The sequence below is a fragment of the Nothobranchius furzeri genome, chromosome 7 (genome assembly GCF_043380555.1).
Source record: "Nothobranchius furzeri strain GRZ-AD chromosome 7, NfurGRZ-RIMD1, whole genome shotgun sequence".
Lineage (NCBI taxonomy): Eukaryota > Metazoa > Chordata > Actinopteri > Cyprinodontiformes > Nothobranchiidae > Nothobranchius > Nothobranchius furzeri.
The window spans coordinates 37,555,381-37,576,289 of record NC_091747.1 but is presented as its reverse complement, the minus strand read 5'-3'; the positions used below and the strand labels follow the sequence as shown (position 1 = coordinate 37,576,289).

The window sequence follows — 20,909 nt, the reverse complement described above, 5'->3', positions numbered from 1 at the left end:
GGCCATGTGTTTGCAGTAAATACATAGCAGACATAGAGCTGCTTATTTCCAATTGCAGCCTTGGAAGCAGAGGTTGGCCCGGCGGGGTGTCTTAATGACAGTGTGTTGCAGCCCGCTGGCCACCGCGCATCTCTCAGCTGGATCGCACGCTCAACATTTATGCACAGAACAATGTTCTGCACAGCACCAACCCGCTTTGTGACAAACACGGCCGGACATGGCCCGACCTTTCACCATGCCAAGTGTGATGCAAGAATGTTCGGCTGCAAAGTGCATCAGGTTCAAACCAGAACTGTTAATAATAAAAGTGTGAATTTAAACTAACCTTTGCAACTTTAAACTCTGAGAAAATTAGTGAAATGACCTATGAAAGGTTCTCCCTCCAAGTCTGAGACTTAACTTTTCGTTAATTCTCCTCTTCAAAGTAAAAGATTATTTAAAAACTACTGAGTTAGCAGGAAAATTTACGTGTTTTATCAGGATTTCTTTTCTGTACAAAAGTGAAACATTACTGGGTTACCTGAATGGTCTCTTTTTAAGAGAGATAGCATTTCTGTTCGGCAAAGCTGATGAGCTAATGCCTAGTCTGAGGACAGAGAAAACCAAAGTGCGTTGTTGCCATCTTACTTGTGATGTTCACTGAAAAACAGTTGTTCTTTTTGAAATCAGCTTCATTGAGTTTTACATGCAGGTCAAATGTGAAAATAGTCTTCTACCGCTATCTTCTGGACTAGCTGCCAAAAGAACTGCTCGGGTCAGAAGAAGCCTCTCAAATCTGCGTCCCACTGAAAATTGGGTAACTGAGTACATGTCAGTCATCTTGGACTTTATGGACTGGTGTGAGCGTAACGTAGACATTGAGTGTCGGATACCATTAAGTACCTGGGTGTTCACCTCAACAGCAAACTGAACTAGTCCAACAATACGGAGGCTCTGTATAAGAAGGGCAAAAGCTGCCTCCACCTCCTGAGGAGGCTGAGGTCTTTGGAGTTAATTCCCAGCTCCTAAAATCCTTTTATCACTCTGTTGTTGGCTCTGTTATCAACTCTGCTGTGGTCTGTTGGGGTGCAGGCAGCTCTGACCGTGATGGGAAGAGACTGAACAAGTTAGTTTGCAAAGCTAGCTCGGTTCTGAGCTGTGCAATGGATTCAGTTGAGGAGACGTGTGAAAGGAGGATGCTGGTGAAGATCAAAATCAGAAGGGTTTTTATGGCCATGTGTGCGAGAAGCACAACATTAGGAAATTGCTGCGGTGCTTGGTGCAAAAAAAAAAAAAAGGCAGGTAAAAGAGATGAGAAAATATAGGAAGTAAGATTATGATCATGGTAAAATAGTAATAGAAAGTGGCAATAAGTATGGAAACGGCTGCTATATGCAAGACGGTGTAGGTACTAATCAGAGCGGATCAGTTCAGGTACAAACACAACAAAGGATAAGGTGATTGGAACCAATCGACTGGAGTGGGTGACAATATGACCTCCATCTTAAAAAAACCCTTCCACCCATTGCGTTCCACTGTGGAGACCATGGACAGCTCCTTCAGAGGCAGACTGAGACATCCCAGATGTAAAACGGAAAGCTACCATAGGTCATTCATCCCCTCTGCAGTAAGAGTGTATAACGCCGCAGTTTAACTGGTACTGGCATTATCCTGGTACACAATAACACAAATGCAATACTGGGTATGTGTTTAAAACGTGTGCAGTGCTGGATTTACATTGTATGTGTGTGTCTTTTACAGTATGCCTCATAGGGCTAGAACCCAAGTTTTTTATTTTTTTTATTTGTGGTTTTTAGCGGTCGAAGGTTACAATAATAGTTTACTGCCTATGAGTATGTACACGTACCGTTGTTATTATTTGTCTTCAAATTATCCTCCTAAGTATATGTGCTGCTGTAACAAGTGAATTTCCCCACCATGGGATCAATAAAGTCTATTCTGTTGTAAATTAGCATTGATAGACACACCCATCTTGACCAGGAAAGCCGTTGTCGATTTAGCATCCAGGAGAGATCACAATGCACCTCGGCTAGTAGAAATTAACTGTTAGCATTAGCAACTCCACAATGTGGCAGAACTCCTCCAGGCTGATGTTATAAAACATCAACATTGCAGAGCTAACACACGTGTTGGTAGAGGAGCAGTGCTGTTAGCCAATGAGAGGCAAGATGCTCAAAAATCATGAATATTATTGCGTAAGACTCCAAAAATGGTAAAAGCAAGAAATATTGAGACATCAGTAGTAAACTTTGATCTTGGCTGTTCTCGGTCGTGCTAGATTCAAACTATTTCTCCAAACTGAGGCTGTTTGGGAGCCTTCTAAAATGGGTAAGATGGTGATTATTGACAACTTTGTAACAAGAGCACACTTCAGAATGGCTGAAATACCCAGCAGAAGGCTAAAGTTATCTTTGTAACCAAAAAAAATCCTCTCAGTGAGAGCAACACTAAATCAAGGGAACAAGGCCAAGTGTGTGTGTGTGTGTGTGTGTGTGTGTGTGTGTGTGTGTGTGTGTGTGTGTGTGTGTGTGTGTGTGTGTGTGTGTATGTGTGTGGGAGTGATGAAAGCAGTGTGACATTATCTTAGCTGAGAAGACTGTTGTAAATCTCCAGAAGGTTTAGGCACACCAGCGACTGGTGGATAGCATGAAGCAGGTCTGCCCCTCAGCCCAGAAGATTAGACACAAGTGTTTTCACAGCTTAGTGGCCGTGCACACGACAGAGCCGGACGTGATTTGTTGTGTTAAAATCCCATTTCATTGCTGAGAACTCCGTCCTGTTAGGCCAGTGGGCTGGCTGTTGTTTTGTTGGACAGTAGCCACTGAGCAGCCCCAGCTTGGGTGGCTCCTCACCCCTCTGGACCATTAGATATTAAGAACCCTTAAGCCGTCATTAATCTGTCTCGTACCTTCGGAGCAGCTGTCTTCACTGCTGACACTCAGCCTCTCTGCGTTGCCCTGAACGTATTTGTTGTAGAGCTTGATCCGGAGTGCCCAGCTCAGGTCCGGCTGCCTCACCGTGTTCTTCAGCCGCCTCCTGGCATTGGCAAACCAGTTGGACACCTGAGAGGAGTGGGAGGAAATAACAGGAAGTGGGAACACACAGCAAACAGAAACAAATTATTGTTTGGAATCCAAACTCCTCCACATCCACAAACAAAAAATCCATCCTCTATGAAATTGTCTGCTCCCTGCCTGCCACGAGTCTCATTCAGAAAAAAAAAAAAAAAAAAACAGGGACTGACACTGAGTACAGAGACAGGGTCAGGTTGCAGAGGAACTCTTAAATTGAGCTTTAGGAGACATCCAAGATGCACCAGGGAGGCGTCCAGGCCTTGCCTCTTTTCTGTGTCAACGCCACACAGAAACAAACGCCAGACAGCCAGTGAACGCACCGTTTCATCTACTAACGCGCCGGCTGAGATGCTTACTCTGGACTCATGCAGCCTTCCCTCAAATAATATTTTTTTTCCAACACTGTCCTCAAGATGCAATAAAAGAGACACTTGAGCCGGCCCTCTTCCTTGCACTGGGAGGGGAGACTATTAGATGCTCTACTGGAAAAACTTTTCATGCTCAATAGATTTCAAGCGGCTTATGAAGAGGCAGGGACACGGGCCTTATGCTAGAGTACTTATTTTTTAAGGTCCTCTCCTTAAGTATTGTGTTTCTCGTTAACTAAGACCATCCTACGTCCTTTAGCCTGGAGCCCAGTGCTGTGGCACACCAGAGGGATGGCGGCACCGAGCAAGTGTGGCTTGGCAGCAGGGTGGGGAGGGGAGGTGAGACGAGGTGAGGCGTGAGATGGAGCACTAATGAGGACAGATGAGAACAAAAAACAAAAAACAAAAGGGTGGCACAGAGAAAAAGTGTGAAACATTTTCCCCCGTGGCCCGTCTGTAGCGTAGAGGAGACGGCGTGCAAGCACGGAGACGCTGGACTATTAGCACAAACTGAGGGAACAACTTACAACATTTACATGGAAAATGGAAGGTTGTTGTCCTAAAACATGACAGATTTAGCTGCTCTTTGACACCTGGTGCCAGGTTGGGCTTTCCAGAGAAGAATGGACAGGAAGTGATGCATTAAGTATCACTGGCAGTCCTAATAGAGGTCTGTCTGGACTAAACGGTGGAAGAGTTCTGAGCCTCCGTTGATGGAAAGACACAAAGCAGCGTCTACGGTTAAGTATTTTAACATTGATTTATTCAGAATTAATCATTATTTTTCTAAAAGAGGAGGGAAACTTTAATCTTTTAGTTACTGTTTGTGCTTTAAAGGGTAAACACAAGGAATTAAACACCTAAAAGTGATAACTGATGTTCGGATTTTCTTCAAAAACTGATATTTGTCAGACAAACACTGATTTGTCGACTAATCATCGCTGCGACCGTTGGTAATAAGAAATGAACAACGAATGTTTTAAACCTCCTCTCTGCTGAAAAGTGTGATAAATCAAATGCCTGTCCTCGCTCAAATCTAAATTCAAGAAATCTTCTTCTGACCTTTGACCTCAGCTGCTTGTATTTGGGTGTCGGCCTAGACGTGTGTGAGTCGGTGTCCTAGAGTCCAAAGCATTCCAGCGCTCCGGTTCGCCCTCACCAAAACAAACGGCTCCGGCAGGACCCCCGAAACCAGAGGCAGATTAGGAGCGGTGGCCAGCAGCACGAAAAAGCTGCAGACTCTCGGAGGCTGCATCAGTGACTTGTCAGTCAAATGATACTGTACACACACACACCGCCGCACGTGCCAAACACACACATTCTCAGTGCTGGGTTTTCCTCTCCTTTTGCTCATGCGTCTCATCATGAGACTGTCATCTTTAAAAACACCAACAGTTCTGCTACACATTCATAATATTTTACCTTTAATTAGAAGAACAGAGCAGTTTTAAATACTTAAACAAAAACTTTGGGATTAAGCTCCTAATCTGTGCAAGAGCTCCTAAAAAGAAAAGAATAATTGAAACATTGCTGTGTTTTGTTAACTGTTGCACACAAGCAAAAGTCATGTTAAATATTTAACACAGCAGCAACGCCAGTGCCAGATTAAAGACGGCCAAAGACCGGCTTCTCACCTGTACCAGAGTCATTTGTGAGCCGAGTGCCAGGAGGATTTTCTCCGTCTTGGTCGGGTAGGGGTTGTCTCTGTGCTTGTAGAGCCACTGCTTCAGTGGCCGTGCCATATCCTGCAATGCCTGGCGCTTGTGTCGCACTTTTCCTCCACTGGGACGACCCCTGAGCATCAGAGAGGACAGAGGAAAGTCAGGCTGGATGTGAAAACATTAATCATATGGGAATTTTGAAATTCGGCAAAACCTGAAGAAGATTATCTAAATGTGTCCATAAAAGCATCATTAAAATCAGTTTTTCTTTCTGTAAACTGTGTGAGTAAATAGCTTAACATCTGTGTGTTGCTGTCTGCTGAAACGAGCCCAACACTGCAGCTGCTAGTGGAGCTGAGGCGAACATCAGAATCCTCTCACTAAACACGCCTAAATTACACCAAAACGTGCAGAATGAAGGAAGAAAGGATGACAGGGAGTGAGCTGGAAAGGATGAAGAACACAGTCAGGCAGAGAAGCAGGCAGCAGCTGCAGGTTCAGTGAACCTGTAGATGTCAGTGTGGTGCTGCTTGCTCTCTCTCACCTCCCTCTCCCTTTATCTCCTCCAAAAAGCTCCACTGACTGCAGATGTAACAGATTTAAGTCTAACCTCAAAGTCTGCCTGAGGTTCGTGCTCTACAAACATTTTCCTTGTAATCTAGATCGCTATGAACATCCTTGAGCATATTTCACTGCAGGATCTAAACTTTTGATTTAAAACTCTCTCTCTCACACACACACACACACACACACACACACACACACACACACACACACACACACACACACACACACACACACACACACACACACACACACACACACACACACACACACACACACACACACACACACACACACACACCTTTATATATAATAACTAACATTTTTATGTTTACTCCCTGAGAGGAAGCTCCTTCTGGTCTCACGTGAGTCTAACAGGTGAAGAATGAAATGAATATTCTCTCACACCTGCTTCCTGTTACTGACAAACAAAATAAAATTCATTAAAAAAAGTCTTTATGTGATAGACCAGACCACACAGGGAGCTCAAGGGTGAACGTGTTTCTATTGGAAGCAGATGGAGACCTCTGTAGGACAGGCTACTGAACAGGTCTGACCTTATTAATCCCAACATTAACTGTGAACATCAACACCTAAATGAGGACCAGCTTTGGAAACAAGAAATATTTACAATCTGATCAATCAACTAGCGCCACAGGAAGAAGAACAAAACGTCAAACTGTAACAGAGAATTCAAAGTCCTGAAGGAAGGAGCGCTTGGAATTTTTAATCCAGTTTTACCGCACATGTGCGTAATTACGCACAGCTGCTGGAAACGTTTGAGCAAATCAGCAAATGTAAAACTAGATCAAAATAAAATCCAAAGGGGATTCTTTAAAAATGAGCATCAACAACAAATTTCCAAGAATTTTGATCCACAGAATTCGAATATTTCTCGCCTTTACCTTTTTACGCACGAGCACCATCTAGATTTTCTACTTTTTCGCACTAATAGAGCGTGAGATCCTGGTGAGATAATAACCCCCTGGGTGAGCGTTCCCTTCCAGTCTGGTTACTACACACACACACACACACACACACACACACACACACACACACACACACACACACACACACACACGCGCGCGCGCGCGGACAGAGCCGATAGCCGCACGTACCCGCTGCGCCGGTGTCTGATGGCCTGGCTGTCCCTGATGCTCGGGCTGCCGGAGAGCAGGTCTGGATGCTGCCCGTCTATGACTTCCAGGTAATTTCTGCTGCTCATTTCCACCTCCTTGGCCTTCTCCTCAAACAGGACCTGGCTGTTCAGCTTGTTAAATACGATGGCGTTCATCTTTGGCCACACACGCGCGTGCCCAATCCAGCGATGTATCTCTCTGAGGCGCACAAATTGACAAGAGATGTCAGGAGGAAAAAGTATGTCCTTAGATTCGTCGCAGCGTCCTCTTGTCTCTCCTGTGGGGGGAAAGATTTGTCAACTGAAATATAATCATTCCGGCACAAATCCATCATTAGGATGCGCAACTTGAGTGTTCCAAATCAAATTTGCGCAAATCAAATATTTAAAAATAATAATTACTATTGTTCTCAATTATTATTATTTTAGATGATTAACAGCCTGAGTTGACAGTTTTAAGGTTACTTTGTGGGGTGCACTAAAGTATTTAATGAAACTTTAAAATCTCAAACTTGATTTCATTAAATGCAACAAATAATTTAATTTAAACAGCTTGAATAAAATCAACAGAAAAACCCTTAAATGGTGCGGCAGCAATGACAGTTTTGACTAAAAAGGATTTAAGCCTAAAAAGTCCGTTCCGGTCCAGTAGAATTTAAACTTTTGCGTTTGCGCCTCTGTGTTCTTAATCTTTAGATACTTTTACATTTTCATACAATATTTACATCTTTCTTTTTACGTTTGTGTCTTCTTAGATTTTATTAGTAATTTCTGCAGGATAAATCGGCCATTCTGTCTCGGGTGAACGTGACGTGGATTAATTAACAACCTGTCGCGCGCTTGTACAAAGATAACACTAACCCCAGTTTTTAATTATCCGTGCGACACATCCATGCCAACACAAAGCTGTATTAAACTTCATTCAAAGTAAACGTCTGTGAAGGTGCGCGTGCACTAATTGGCTAAAACAACAACAGCACGTCAGCTCTGTGGTAAGAAACTTGTCGGTTACCTTGCCAGTGTTCCTCCTGCGTCTCTCTGCCGTGCTGAACAACAATAATCCTGCTTCCAGTTGCCCATGCCCCGCTCACATGCTCCCTGCCTGAGTCTCTGAGCTCTAACCGCACGGACCGCCGCCTCCTCCTCCGTTTTATCCGGTGGCCTGCGGCGCCGCCCCGGACTCTGAATACCAGTCCCTGCTCATGTTTCCTAGCACACAGCCCGAGTCTGCGAACATACTGGCGGTGCCTTAAGCCTGTTCAGGGGCGGCAGCCGCCATCGGAAAGGAGAGAGAGAGGAAGGTTTCACGCCGGAGAGAGTCGGCTGGAGGCGGAGGAGATAAAAATAAAAAATATTTAGAAATGTAAAAGTTCGTGTGGCTCGTGTTAGGAGAGGAACAATACAGCTATAGAAAACAACGTGTCATTAATGATAATAATATGTATGTGCCACTGCACATGGGTTTTACTTAAAACACAACAAACCAGGTTTATGCATGAAACCTGACCTACCATTTATTCTCTGTAAATAAATTCCTCTATTTTGTTTATTAGCTGATTAACAGTTAGTTAAAAATCTAAATCTTCACCCTAGAACATCAATCTAATATGTTAACGCTGTAAACCCAGGCTTGCCACAGCCATTAAACCATTAAGTTTAGCCCAAACATGCTATTAAACATTAGACCGGATTAAAATGTCAACCGCTACGGGTTATTCTACTGCCAATACCAATGCCGATATGTAGAAGACATGGTCAGCCAATGGCTGTTATGCACCTGCCGATTTTTATGGGCCAATTTCATAGCGTCTGTCCAGATGTTTTACACCATATTTCACAATAATAACATTAGTTGATGCACAACATTGCATCTGTTTTTTAACTCTAATTTTAAATTTTAACTATGTGCACCGGTCAGTGTTACTAATTTAATTTAGAGTATTTATTATGTAGATGTTGTTGGTGAATGTAAAAATAGATTCCATTCAATTCTGCAAAGGTGCTGCCCGAGCAAGCACCTGACTTTAAATCAGCCTCACTACAAATATCGGCTGTGGCCGATATATAAAAACGATAAATATCGGTCGATCGATATATTGGTGTACCCCTAGATAAGACCAAAGGGCAGAAATCCACACAGATGATTGATGATTTAAAACACAACAGTAAAACACCACACACAAATGAAAACTTGGGTTATACACACTGACAAGTCATTTTATGAAGCTCACCTGTTTAACTGCTTGATATGATCCAGCCAGTTATTTACATGGTTGCAAAGCAACACATTTAGCTAGCTAGACATGAGGAAGACTTGCTGAAGGTGCCATTGAGCATCAGAAAAAAGAAGAAAGGCGAATTAAAAGAATTTGAACATAGCATGGTTGTTGGTATTAAACTAGTGGTGTCCAATCCTGGTCCTGGAGGTCAATAGCCTAGCCAGTCAGACTCCTCTGTTTAATTCTGCACAGAGAAAGGGCCCAGGAACTCTCCTATTCAAATAACACAACCCCCTGAGAATTCTAACTGAGCCAATCTGCGTTGATTAGCGTGCGTCACACACCACAACGCCAAGTTTGTCTTAAACATGGTGACTTAAGCGGAGTTCGCTGCAGCTCTTTCCTCTGTTCTAAATTACTTGAATGTCTTTAAAACCACGACAAGTAGAAGCTCTAAAATTATTTCTTCTAAAGAAAGATGTTTGTGCTGTTGCCAGACGCCATTTTGGACTACAGCTAAAAAACTACAGCGTGCGGACGCCACACACAGTGACGCTCAGTTTCTCATAAACAACGAAGACAGCGGCGGGGTTTGCTGAGGCTCTTTCCTCCGTTCTAAATGACTTGAATGTTTTTAAAACCACAACAAGTAGAAGCGCTAAAAGCATTTCTAAAAATAAAAGATGTTTGTGCTGTTGGCAGACGCCTTTTTTTTTTACCACAGCTATAAAACTACAGCGTCACGCGGTAAGGTCACCATTTCCGTCTTTTTTCTGATTGGTTATTTTTGAGCTGCCTAGTCCCGCCCCTCATGTGCCTCGTTGCCTGTGAGTTATCAGACTCTTTCTCTGTGCAGAATTAAACAGAGGACGAGTCTGGCAGGCCAGGGGGTCCACTGCCCTGTTTGTTTTAGCTGTTTCTCTGCTCAAACAGACAAATGCTTTAATCAGCAGATGATTAACAAACTTCTGCAGCGCATGACCTGCTAAACTAAATGAAACAGGCGTGTTGGAGCAAAGAAACAATTAAAAAGTACTGAATTGTGGCTCCCAGAATTAGAGTTGGACACCTCTGTAACAGACAGACTGGTTTCAGAATATGTAGATGTTCTGGGGTTTCCATCCACAACCATAGGGGTTACAGGGGATGGCCCAAAAAAGAGAAAATATCCAGTGAGCAGCAGTTGGGTGGATGCAACTGTTGTGTTGAAGTCAGAGAATGGACATACTGGTTCTACATCAGGGGTGCTTGACCCTAGTCCCATGTTCAGAATAGTCAGGTCACAATTTGGTGTCACCAACATGAAAGCATGGATCGATTCTGCCTGTATCAATGCTTCAGGCTGCTGCTAGTGGTGTAATGGTGGTGGTGGTGGGGGATGTTCTTGTCCCTCAATGGCCACTTTAGTTCCACCTGAGCCTGATTTAAACACCACAGCCTATCTGAGTTTTGTTGCTGACCATGTCCATCCCTTTCCGACCACACGGGCCCATCCTCTGATGGCTCCTTCCAGCAGGATCATGCAGCATGTCACAAAGCTCAGATCATCTCTAACTGATCATGAGTTCATTGGATTCCAACGGCCTCCACAGTCACCACATCTCAGTTCAGTCCAGAACCTGTTAGATGTGGCAGTTCCATGAGGTTCTCATAGATGGAAATGATGATGCCATGCCAAAATGGACCAGGTCATCTGAGGAATGTTCTTAGCATCTTGTTGGATTTGTGACATGAATAATTAAGGTGGTTCTGGTGGCAAAACAACCTGATACTGACAAGGAGTCACTGTAAAGGTTACCTGATGACACAGGGAGAGAATATAAAACAGTGACAAGAAGCAGGAAGTCTTAAACCTTATTTTCTGTGCAGTCTGTCACATTTTAGAAGATAACCTTGCAGCAAAGTGGATCGATACTCTTTTCACAGTCTTGAAGCATTTTCAGAGCTAGGGTTAGGGTTAGGGTTAAAGCAACTGTCTGCTGCAGACACCTTACAGAACAGTAAACTTGTTATAGATGCTTTTAATTGATGCATCATGTTTCATTTATGCAAGGCCATGCCTCTGCATCAAACAGACCCATTATGTCTCCAAACAAAGCTGCACATCTACTGTTTTACAGTACCTTCAGCTGCCTCAAAGCTGAGAGTAGATTCGAGACCAGGCCAACTAAACATTCCATTAGATAAACAAAGCAGTTTTAGTGAAATACAGAAAAAAGGAGCTGTCCTGCAAATAGCCATGCCACAGCTGATTACTTCTGATGCACCCTCTCATTGACTTCCATTATAAACCTGTCACGTTATGGGCTCATGAGTCATAGGTTCTGAAGTTCTCAGCTGTGTGTTTCTTTGGGGTTTATCCAGGGTAGTTATTCAAAGGACGTGACTAAGCAGCAAGAGCCATATGAAGACTTTCTGGTTCTGTGTAATTATTGTTTATTTGTGCTTATTTTCATTTAACTGGGGAAGTTGACTTACACTAAGAGCTTTCACAAACGTGCTATGACTGGTCCAGTCATGTAATCACGTTAATTAGGGTCAGACATGGTTTATTTGCCTGGGATTTACACTATATTGTAAGTTTAAGGTCTCGCCTGAGGTGAACTCCTGTTACCTCCTCTGACCTTTTCCCTGTTATCCACAGCTAGATGAGCGGCCATCTCTGAAGTCTTGTTGCCAGAATCACTTTAATCTAAATGCTCTGCACATGTAGGGGCTGCCTGTGGTCCACCATGGGTGAACAAAGCAATCCGGCAGGTAGAATCACAACATTAATCTTTATGTCACAACTCCAGGGGGGGTTGGTGGCAAGGACTCTGCAGACAATTCTTGCACACAGCTCTGTTTCATCTCAGGCTGGAGTTCATGAATCACGTTGGCTTCTGCTTTTTTTTTTGTCATCCATTTATAGGTTGTTGGGGTTCAACCAGAAATGAGTTTTGATGCCTGGCACCAGTGTCATTACATCGAGAGACATTGGATATCTGCTGAGAAGCTTTGCAGACATCCACTACGCTCTGGCGCTTCATCCGTTACAGTCAGATCTCTTTTCCAACTTCTCTTCTAACGGTTAAAAAATAGACTTCATGTGACACCTGATTAGCTTCTAAGCCACTAAGAATTTCTTACACATTAAGCATGAATAAATATGAGCTTAAATTAAAAATAAACAGAATGTCTGATTTTTTTATTTGAAGGGACACACCACAAGTCTTCAGCATCAAAGTTAAATCTTCACAAAAAAATTTGGAAGTTGGGTAACGTCAGCTGGGGCCTGAGTAACATCAATGAGCTCATTGTGACATTATTAGGGTCATCAAGCAATGAACTGCCAGTGGTTTTGTGCAGAATAAGAACAAAAAACTTGGTGACACAAGCTGCAGATGTTGGTGGTGGCTCTGAACCACACAGTAGATGAATCACATCATTCTCTCATGAGTCCAACAGCCAGCTGGGAATGAAAGGGTGAAGGGCCATCACAGGCGTTCCATTATAAGTTTTGTTTGGCATTTGAATTTTCTAGAAGTTTCTTTGGTCCATACCATGATGTCATCAAGGGGAGAAAAAGGAGATTCAGTTAAATTTCTATTCTGTTTATTTATATAGTGCCAAATCCTGACAAGCGTAGTCTCAAGGACAAAGAACACACTCGAATACAGGTCAGTTCATTAAGCCAATCAGTAAAAAGTTTCCTATAAGGAACCCAGCAGATTGCATCGAGTCACTGACCAGTGTCAGAGCCTCTGACACAGAGTCTTGGTCATCAGAGATGTGAGAGCAACTAGAGAGTCTCCTCCCCTTCTAGAAGGAGCTGAAAGCCACGCCCCCTGCCTGCCATGCACACACAAATAGCCTTGCAGCACTAACGAACAAGTAATTAGGCACCCCCTGGATGGATGGCACCCTTAGCCTTTACCCTTATTGCCTATGCACTGTGTTTATGATATGTTCCTGCTCAAACACACCAGATGTGCATGAGGCACATGCTTTTCACAGTTCTCACACATTCTCATGCCACACTTCCAATTTCTCTCACTGAAAAAGGAATAATCCACCATAGCGCACCCCTCGTTCATTCCCTTCCATCCTTTTCCACAGGTAGCTTGAAGTTTACAGACTGACATGAATTCAATGCAGGTTGAGTTAGCATTTAAGCTAGGTTGGTGTGCTAAGCTGGGGACTGGGGCATGTTCTTGTTGATTGGCAGCTCCTTCTTGTGAAAAAAACAGCTCTATTGGTCGACGCTAGGCTCACATAAATGATTCAATTTGCTGTAGAGGTCAGGCAAGAGACTTAACAGAAACATAAACGGTGAAACATTACTTTATATCGTAGAATGTCAAGCACTTTTAAAGTTACTTAAACAATTTGATGTTAATATTTGTGTATGTAATGCACACATGCAAATTTGAGCCAGTGAATATACTGAAGTTGTTCAAAACTATCTGCAAACGTGATGCCATCTGTTCAGTGATGAATTAATTCATTCATGTTCCGTTTGCTCCCACCGAACTGGGCAAAATGGCGTTTCACACTGCTCCTTCTGCATGGAACAGGCTGCAGGAAAGCTAGACATTGACTGAGTTTATCTCCTTGAATACATTGAAATCAGACTAAGAATCCTTGAGATGGATTCCCTGTGTTGAAAATGCCTTCTGTAATTTTGCGTATAACATGTCTGTGCAGTTGAAAACTTTGTAACAGTAACTTTTAATGCCTCTTGGCCAGGACTCCCTTGAAAATGAGATTTTTAATCTCAAGGAGACCTTCCTGGTTTAATAAAGAATAAATAAATAAATAAAATGTGCAGGAGGCTCTAAAAATACAAAAATTTGATGTTCATTTTACCCTGATTACAGGTCGGTATGTTATAGTGGATAGGAAATGAAAAAAAAATTATCTCAAGAAAAATACCACTCACCATTGCAGCTTTGCTTGGATGACTTAGAGGACAAAGATTGGCATGAAAAAAAAAACCACAATAATAATAATAATTCAAGCCAGTCAGAATATATGTCTGACCTCTCCAACCCTTCAGCATTGTTTGTGCATACACATAAAAATTATTCAGTTCGTCTATTGTGCAGCGAGCAAGCTATTGACTTACCCGGCAGCAGGTCAGTGACAATAGCATGTCTGGGTGATTTTTTTGTTTGTTTGTTTGTTTTATTGTTGCTGGGCTGTTTATTTTTGGGGCAGCAGTAGCTCAGGTGGTAGAGCGGGTTGCCTCATGATCGGAGGGTCATGGGTTCAATTCCAGCTCCCGCCAGGGGTATCCTGCTGTTGTGTCCTTGGGCAAGACACTTCACCCAACTTGCCTGTGTTAGTGGTGGTCAGAGGGGCCGACGGCACCAAATGGCAGCCTCACCTCTGTCAGACCTCCCCAGGGCAGCTGTAGCTACAAGTAGCTTACCATCACTAGCAGTGTGTGAATGTGAGAGTGTGTGAAAGCGTCTTTGGGTGTCTTGAAAAGCACTATATAAGTTCAATGTATTATTATCATTATTATTATTATTATTTACCCCGGGGTAAAAATTTGTTCATTTATGAACAACATGTAAATAAATTAGCTAATGCCCCTTTAAACATACATATAATGTAGGAACAAACTGTAGAATGCTTCAGGGAATAAATGGTTAAATTAGTGTTGCTTGAAGGACAGAGGGTGAATAGTTCACATGCAGGTTTTCTAAATTTTTTTAAAATCCAAGATAGATAGGGACCGTTGGCCAAGATACAACAATATTCACTTTTAAAGTTGTATTGTTTGCTTTTATCACGTCCACCGAAGTTCATCTGTAATGGGTTTGTGCACATTTGGTTTGTGTGTGTGTGTGTGTGTGTGTGTGTGTTGGGGGCTCTCTTAGTGAAGTTTATTTCCTCACCCTCATAACATTGAACTGTGATCTCTAAAGAAAACAGAGAAACCCTTCTGCTCTGCTTTTCTGCTTTTAAGCCAATTAATGTAATAAAAACACACTTTGATGATTTCCACTGCAGAACCTCAAGAAGATTGTCCTGAAGGAACTGATGTTAAATCATAAAGCAGACATTCATGACTCATCATAGGCTTTGCTTTCCTTCATCTGGTTCTGAGCTTGTGGCTAAATTCAGTGTTAGCTCAATGTAAACATGCTACACCTTTATAATCTAAATAATTTGTTTTGCCACCCATCTGCAGCCCCAGTTTCTCACTGAGGATGCTGTTTTCACTCCAGTCTTGGACATAATTGCTCCATGTAAACCCAGTTGGGATTATATGCCGTTGCAGCCACACTACTTGTAAAGCCACAGATATATTTGTTGAAGAGTTTGCCAGCTTTAGTGGAAAGTATGACTGAGAAAAACATTTGCAGGTTGTTTAAATGCATAACTTTCACAGGGGTTTTAACATTTGAGACACCGATCAGTGACCTGAGGCATGCGTAGGACAGGGGAAGCATCCCTGTTGGTTGCGTCTCTAAATATAGCTCTCAGAGCATAAATCTGGGTACTGTGTAGATGCTCTGGTCGAATACATGGAGCTGGATATATCTGTCAACAAATGTTTTCTTTAAAATACCAAACCCTCAGTTGAATAAATTGTACTTTTAGTTCGCCTGTGTGTGCCAGAGGTATCTGCTCATGCTGGAATAACAAAGACGCACGTTTGACTTGGCCATTGGTTCTGCCAGTGTGAAAACCTAAGTGAAACTTTTCAGTTACTCGTGTGTCATCACCTCTAAAATCCTGGTTGGTTTACCTGTTGGTATGTTTTTTTATGAGCCGATTGTTGCAAAGTATTTGGGAGTGTTTGGGCACACTGACAGACAGCAGCAAGCACGGACGTAATTTTCACTTTAGAAGTGGGGGGGCACGGGGTTGGGGGGTGGGGGGGGGGATCTTTACAGTATGTTCTAATAGGAAACAGGGTTCAACACAAACGGTTGCTTTCTGCTTGATCCTAGAGCTCAACCAGTGTCACTTTAATATAGCGTAACATTGTTTTTGGATGGTAAAAAGTGCAAGGGTCAAAACCTGACTTTGGAAAAAAAAAAAGGGGGGGGGGGGGGACATAACAAAATTACGTCCATGGCAGCAAGCTAGACCGAAACAGCAGTTATTCATGCATTAAACAGAAGAGAGGGTCATTAATTAATGTCAGAGATCAAGCAGCAATAACACTATAGAGTTAAGAAGCTGAGAAGGCCACATCAGACAGGCAAGCATATAACTAATACGGCTTTTTACTCCGTGTTCGTGTCTCAAAATCCACACTCAGATTTAAATAGGATGTTATCTAATTCCTTGCTGATGATTTGTTGATTTGGTGCAATTCCCCTCAGTTACATATCTTTAGCTCAGTTCCAGAACGGTAATAGCTTGATGAAAAGATCCTGATGAAAACTCTGGGATAATATATTTTTGGGTGGAGAGACATATCAGGTTAGTTCTCGTTCCAGCAGGGGAAACCTGGCTGAGCTCAGAGTTCACTGTTGTGCCGGCTGAGGGAGCGTACCAATTTATCACTGCTGCGTGAGGAACTTGGCATCTTCAGACGTCTTTACCAGGCATTATCCTCAAACTACTAATGGATATAACTGCCTGATGGCTATCACCACCCTCTCCTTTCAGGGAAACAGCAAGAACCCAAAGCCCAGAACTAGGATTAGAACAATATTATATGTAACGTACCAAGCTTTGTAACCTGTAACATGTTTTGTAACTTTAACTTTCATTTTGTAACTTGTAATTCTCGTTTTGTAACATGTAACATTTGGTACGTAACATCAAACTTTCATTTTGTAACTTGCAGAAAACAATCAGTGTTCAAGTTTCAGATCACAACTCTAAAATCACAAATCTCAGTCAACAGTTACAAAACTCAAGTCTACAAGTACATTTTGTCCCAATTCTAGCTTCCTTCCCACAGAACCAATGACAGGCTTTGTCTGACCAGCCAATCGTGAGTCTTGGATTCCTGTCAAAGACAATTCCAGTTGGAAGGAAGCAAGTTGCAAGTTACACTTGGTACAAGTTACATGTAATATTGTCCCAATCCTAGTTCCATACAGGCCATGTAAACTCTGCTGTGAACCCAAAAGCTGAAAAACACACTGAACATCACCACATCACACATCAGAGATGGGAGCAGAGGGGAGAGACAGCACATCTACAGGAGAAAATACTTCAAGCACATTTAATAAAAGAAAAACATGTGAAGGTAATCAGTATAATTTTATGTCATCAAATCAGGGCCATGGTCACAAGAATAATAATTATTATTAAAGATTTCTAAAGTTCTTCAGTTGAAAGGTCAAGTAAAGAAAAGAGAAATCTGTGGTCTGTTATTGTAGCTGACAGGCATATCCTGATTCATCCACAGCAGACAGACACACAACAGATCCAGTGGTTAGAGTGTTTCATTAAAGCTCCTCAGATGTTTAAGGGATGATTGCTTCTTGAGCTCTTCTCCGTTCTGTCAATTGATTCATGGTAGAGAAAAAGAAACGTATGCAACACTTTTAGCCCAGAAAAACAGACCAAAAAAGGCTCAAAAAACTTTTCACATCTTCACGGGTAAAAAAAAAAACTGTCACAGACCTGCAGTCATCACACTTTTAGATCCTTCTGACTGGAACTGAGACTTCATCTAGTCTTCCAACTCTTTTCTTTTTTTTCTAAAGTATGAGGTGGTTTAAGATGCCCTGCCCTTTCAGAACTTGCACAGACGTCAGCATATCACAACTGCTTTGGCAGCAAGTGATGTCACTGATCAGCGCCGAAAAGCACCACAAGTAACATTAATAATATTAAAAGCATTTATTTTATAGAAGTATATCATAATTTAATCCCTTCCGAGGACAAGAGCAGTTCCAAATTTTCTGAGAAAAGCTGTTAATTAAGTCTGTGGGGGAATTTCCCAGTTTTCCGGTGTCGGGAGTTAGATTTTAGATGCGATGGCTGCTTATTTATGTATTTATTTATTTATTTATTTATTTATTTATTATTTTTATTCCATTTTTCTTCACCAGCTACTTTTCTAATTTTACTGCTGCCGGTTGTTTTGGACGTCTGCTGATGCCATTTCCTACTGAGTTACAACCAATAAGCGTGAGTTAACTGAAGGCTCTGCTCAGCTACTCCACTGGGCCGTTCGGAGTACCTACTCCAGAGCAGGTACTCAGAAGGTTCCTGAAAACGACCTGAAAAACGGACGTTCGTGTGGCCCGGTCAGATGGGGACTTGCGCATGTTGGGAGGTTCCTGTAATTCTATCCTTAAGTTCTTGTAGTGGAAACACGCCTATTGATGTGCCAGAAGAACCACGACTTAGCTCACACACCAGCCATTGCAGTGCATTTGAAGAGATCGTGCGAGAACGTGAGCAGGAAAGGAGATTTGTGACTTCTTCATCTGCATTGGCTCAAGTGCAAACTTACCTCACTGAGCAAATCGTATGCAGTCTGCAAATCCTTTGACCGATTGGAGGGACAATGCTGCCCAATTTCCCTCACTAGTTGGAATTGATCAGTGGGATCTCTCAGCCCCGTGCACAAGTGTGGACAGTGAGAGATTCTTTAGCACTGTGTTTAACATAACCGATGGAAAGAAAATCCGTTGGTTAGCTGACAGGGTTTTATATCTGGGATGTCTTAGTCTGCCTCTGAAGGAGCTGTCCATGGTCTCCACAGTGGAATACTGTGGGTAGGAGGGTTTTTTAAGATGGTGGTCATCTTCACCAGCATCCTCCTTTCACACGTCTCCTCAACAGGATCCAGTGGGCAGCCTAGAACCAAGCTAGCTTTGTAAACTAGCTTGTCCAGTCTCTTCCTGTCACGGTCAGAGCTGCCTGCATCCCAACAGACCACAGCAGAGTGGATAACAGAGCCAACAACAGAGTGATAAAAGGATTTTAGCAGCTGGGAATTAACTCCAAAAGACCTCAGCCTCCTCAGGGGGTGGAGATGGCTTTGGCCATTCTTATACAGAGCATCTGTGTTGTTGGACCAATTCAGTTTACCGGTGAGGTGAACACCCAGGTACTTAAAGGTATCCACCACCTCAATGTCTGCTCCCTGGATGTGATTGAGGAGGAGTGTTTCTCTGGAAGTCAATCACCATTTCCTTTGTCTTACTGGTGTTTAAACAAAAATGGTTATGCTCACACCAGTCAGCAAAGTCCACAATGACTGACCTGTACTTCAGGTCATTCCCCTCAGACATACAGCCGACATTGGCCGAGCCATCAGAGAACTTCTGGATGTGACAACTGCTAGTGTTGTAGGTGAAGTCCGAGGTGTAGAAGGTGAATAGAAAGGGCGAGAGGACCGTACCCTGTGGAGCTCCAGCACGGCACACAACCACCTCAGATGTACAGTTGTGCAGCCTTGCGTCCTGTTGGCGAGGTAGCTGATGGTCCATGCAGTCAGATGTTCATCCACTCCTGCACCAACTCATCTTCTGCTGCAGTAGACATGGCTGAATGGTGATGAGAAGTCAAAAAAACATGATTCTCACAGTGCACCATTTCAACAAAACTCTCCTTCTGAGCTAAAAATAGAAACGTTATTTAACAGTAAGATTAGCCTGACTTCAGATTAAAGCTTAAATTACCAAACATCACAATGGCAGCTCCCAGACATGTGCAATAAGTAATTTAGCTAAGAAAGAAGATGCACTGCAGTAAGGGTATTTAATTGCATGTTTGGTATTTCTGCAAAATCTCAGGTAAACACTATAAATCATAAAATCCCAAAGCTCACATCGGCCTTCTGATCTTTGAATATTTATTTTCGGACTGCTATAAAGTTTTTCAACCTTGAAGAGAAGCTTTTTCTCTTTACTTGAAGTAGATCGAAGGCTTTTGCTTGCTTACGTCAAATTACTACCTACCAATGTTTCTCTAAACAGAAGAGTGGCTTTTCTGCTTTTATTGGAGGCTAAGGCTTTAGGCTTCCTGTCAGAAACGACAGTTGATTAAAATGGATTTCCATGCATGTAGAGAAACCAACAGCTGTCATGACCCATAAAGGTATGATTAGTAATTTGGAGTATTTGCTTGCAGTCCTGAAAGTGTACCCAGATGGTGCGGTGTTTGCCCACTCTGTCCTCTGTTTATTTATCACCATGCCAGCTTGTTATTTACACTTTATAGATGGAGATTTTTGGAGTTCATTAGTGCTAAGAAATACAAGTGAATGACAAGAAAAGGACTTCTGAGAGGCAAAGAATTGTGAGATCAGCTGAGGGCAGGAAACGGAAAGGGAGGCGAGCCAGCCATGACGCACGGGTGTTGCTCCAGCAGGCCTGATGGTGTGAGTACTGATATAAAAGCTAATTTACCACAGAGAACAGAAAGTGTGTTCAAGCCTGAGCTCTCATCTGCCAGAGAGTGTGGCCCAATGTTTAGAGGAGCTGTGAGGAGCCGTTGTGCATGCGCATGTTTATGATGGCAGCATAACAAGTAAACCATGCTGCTGCTGTGCAACAGTTTGTTATTTAATATATTAGAAATTGTTTATTAGAAACTGGAGGGGATGGAAAAGCCACTTCTAATATTTGGAAAGAGCTTTTACTGTTCATTAGCCTGTTTTATGAAATTTAGCAGCAGGATGCTGGGGGTGTGTGGAAGACTAATAAAAAAGTAAAACTTCAAAGAGGAAGTTGCCTTTTTAAACAATCACACTCATATCACCAAACAACATGCAAACTCTCAGACAGACCGTGTTACATCAAAAGGGGCGGGACTTAAGCATCAGCTGGTTTAATAACTCAGTCATAAAATTTTATTAATATGTTTCCACATCAGCATACAGATGTTAAAAATATTTCCTCCAAGTTTTAGCATTAAATTATTTTTGTGTTTACATTGGATCTAATTTGTGGTTGAGTTTTAAAGGTGAG

The 20,909-nt window shown here is 42.5% G+C and overlaps 1 protein-coding gene across 2 annotated transcripts in view; it reads right to left on the bottom strand.

The window, feature by feature from the left end:
* mkxa (mohawk homeobox a) overlaps positions 1-7,989 on the bottom strand; it is a 31,761-nt gene extending 23,772 nt beyond the window's left edge. The window contains exons 1-4 of one of the 2 annotated variants that reach the window (XM_015954873.3): positions 7,818-7,989; positions 6,786-7,083; positions 5,077-5,236; positions 2,909-3,062 (exon numbers count right to left, since the gene is read on the bottom strand). In XM_015954873.3, coding sequence (XP_015810359.3) covers positions 2,909-3,062; positions 5,077-5,236; positions 6,786-6,961 — 490 coding nt within the window. In that variant the 5' untranslated portion in view covers positions 6,962-7,083; positions 7,818-7,989. The remainder of the gene's footprint in view (positions 1-2,908; positions 3,063-5,076; positions 5,237-6,785; positions 7,084-7,817) is intronic. The other variant, XM_015954872.3, reaches the window with a different exon arrangement.
* Between the last annotated feature and the right edge of the window lie 12,920 nt (positions 7,990-20,909).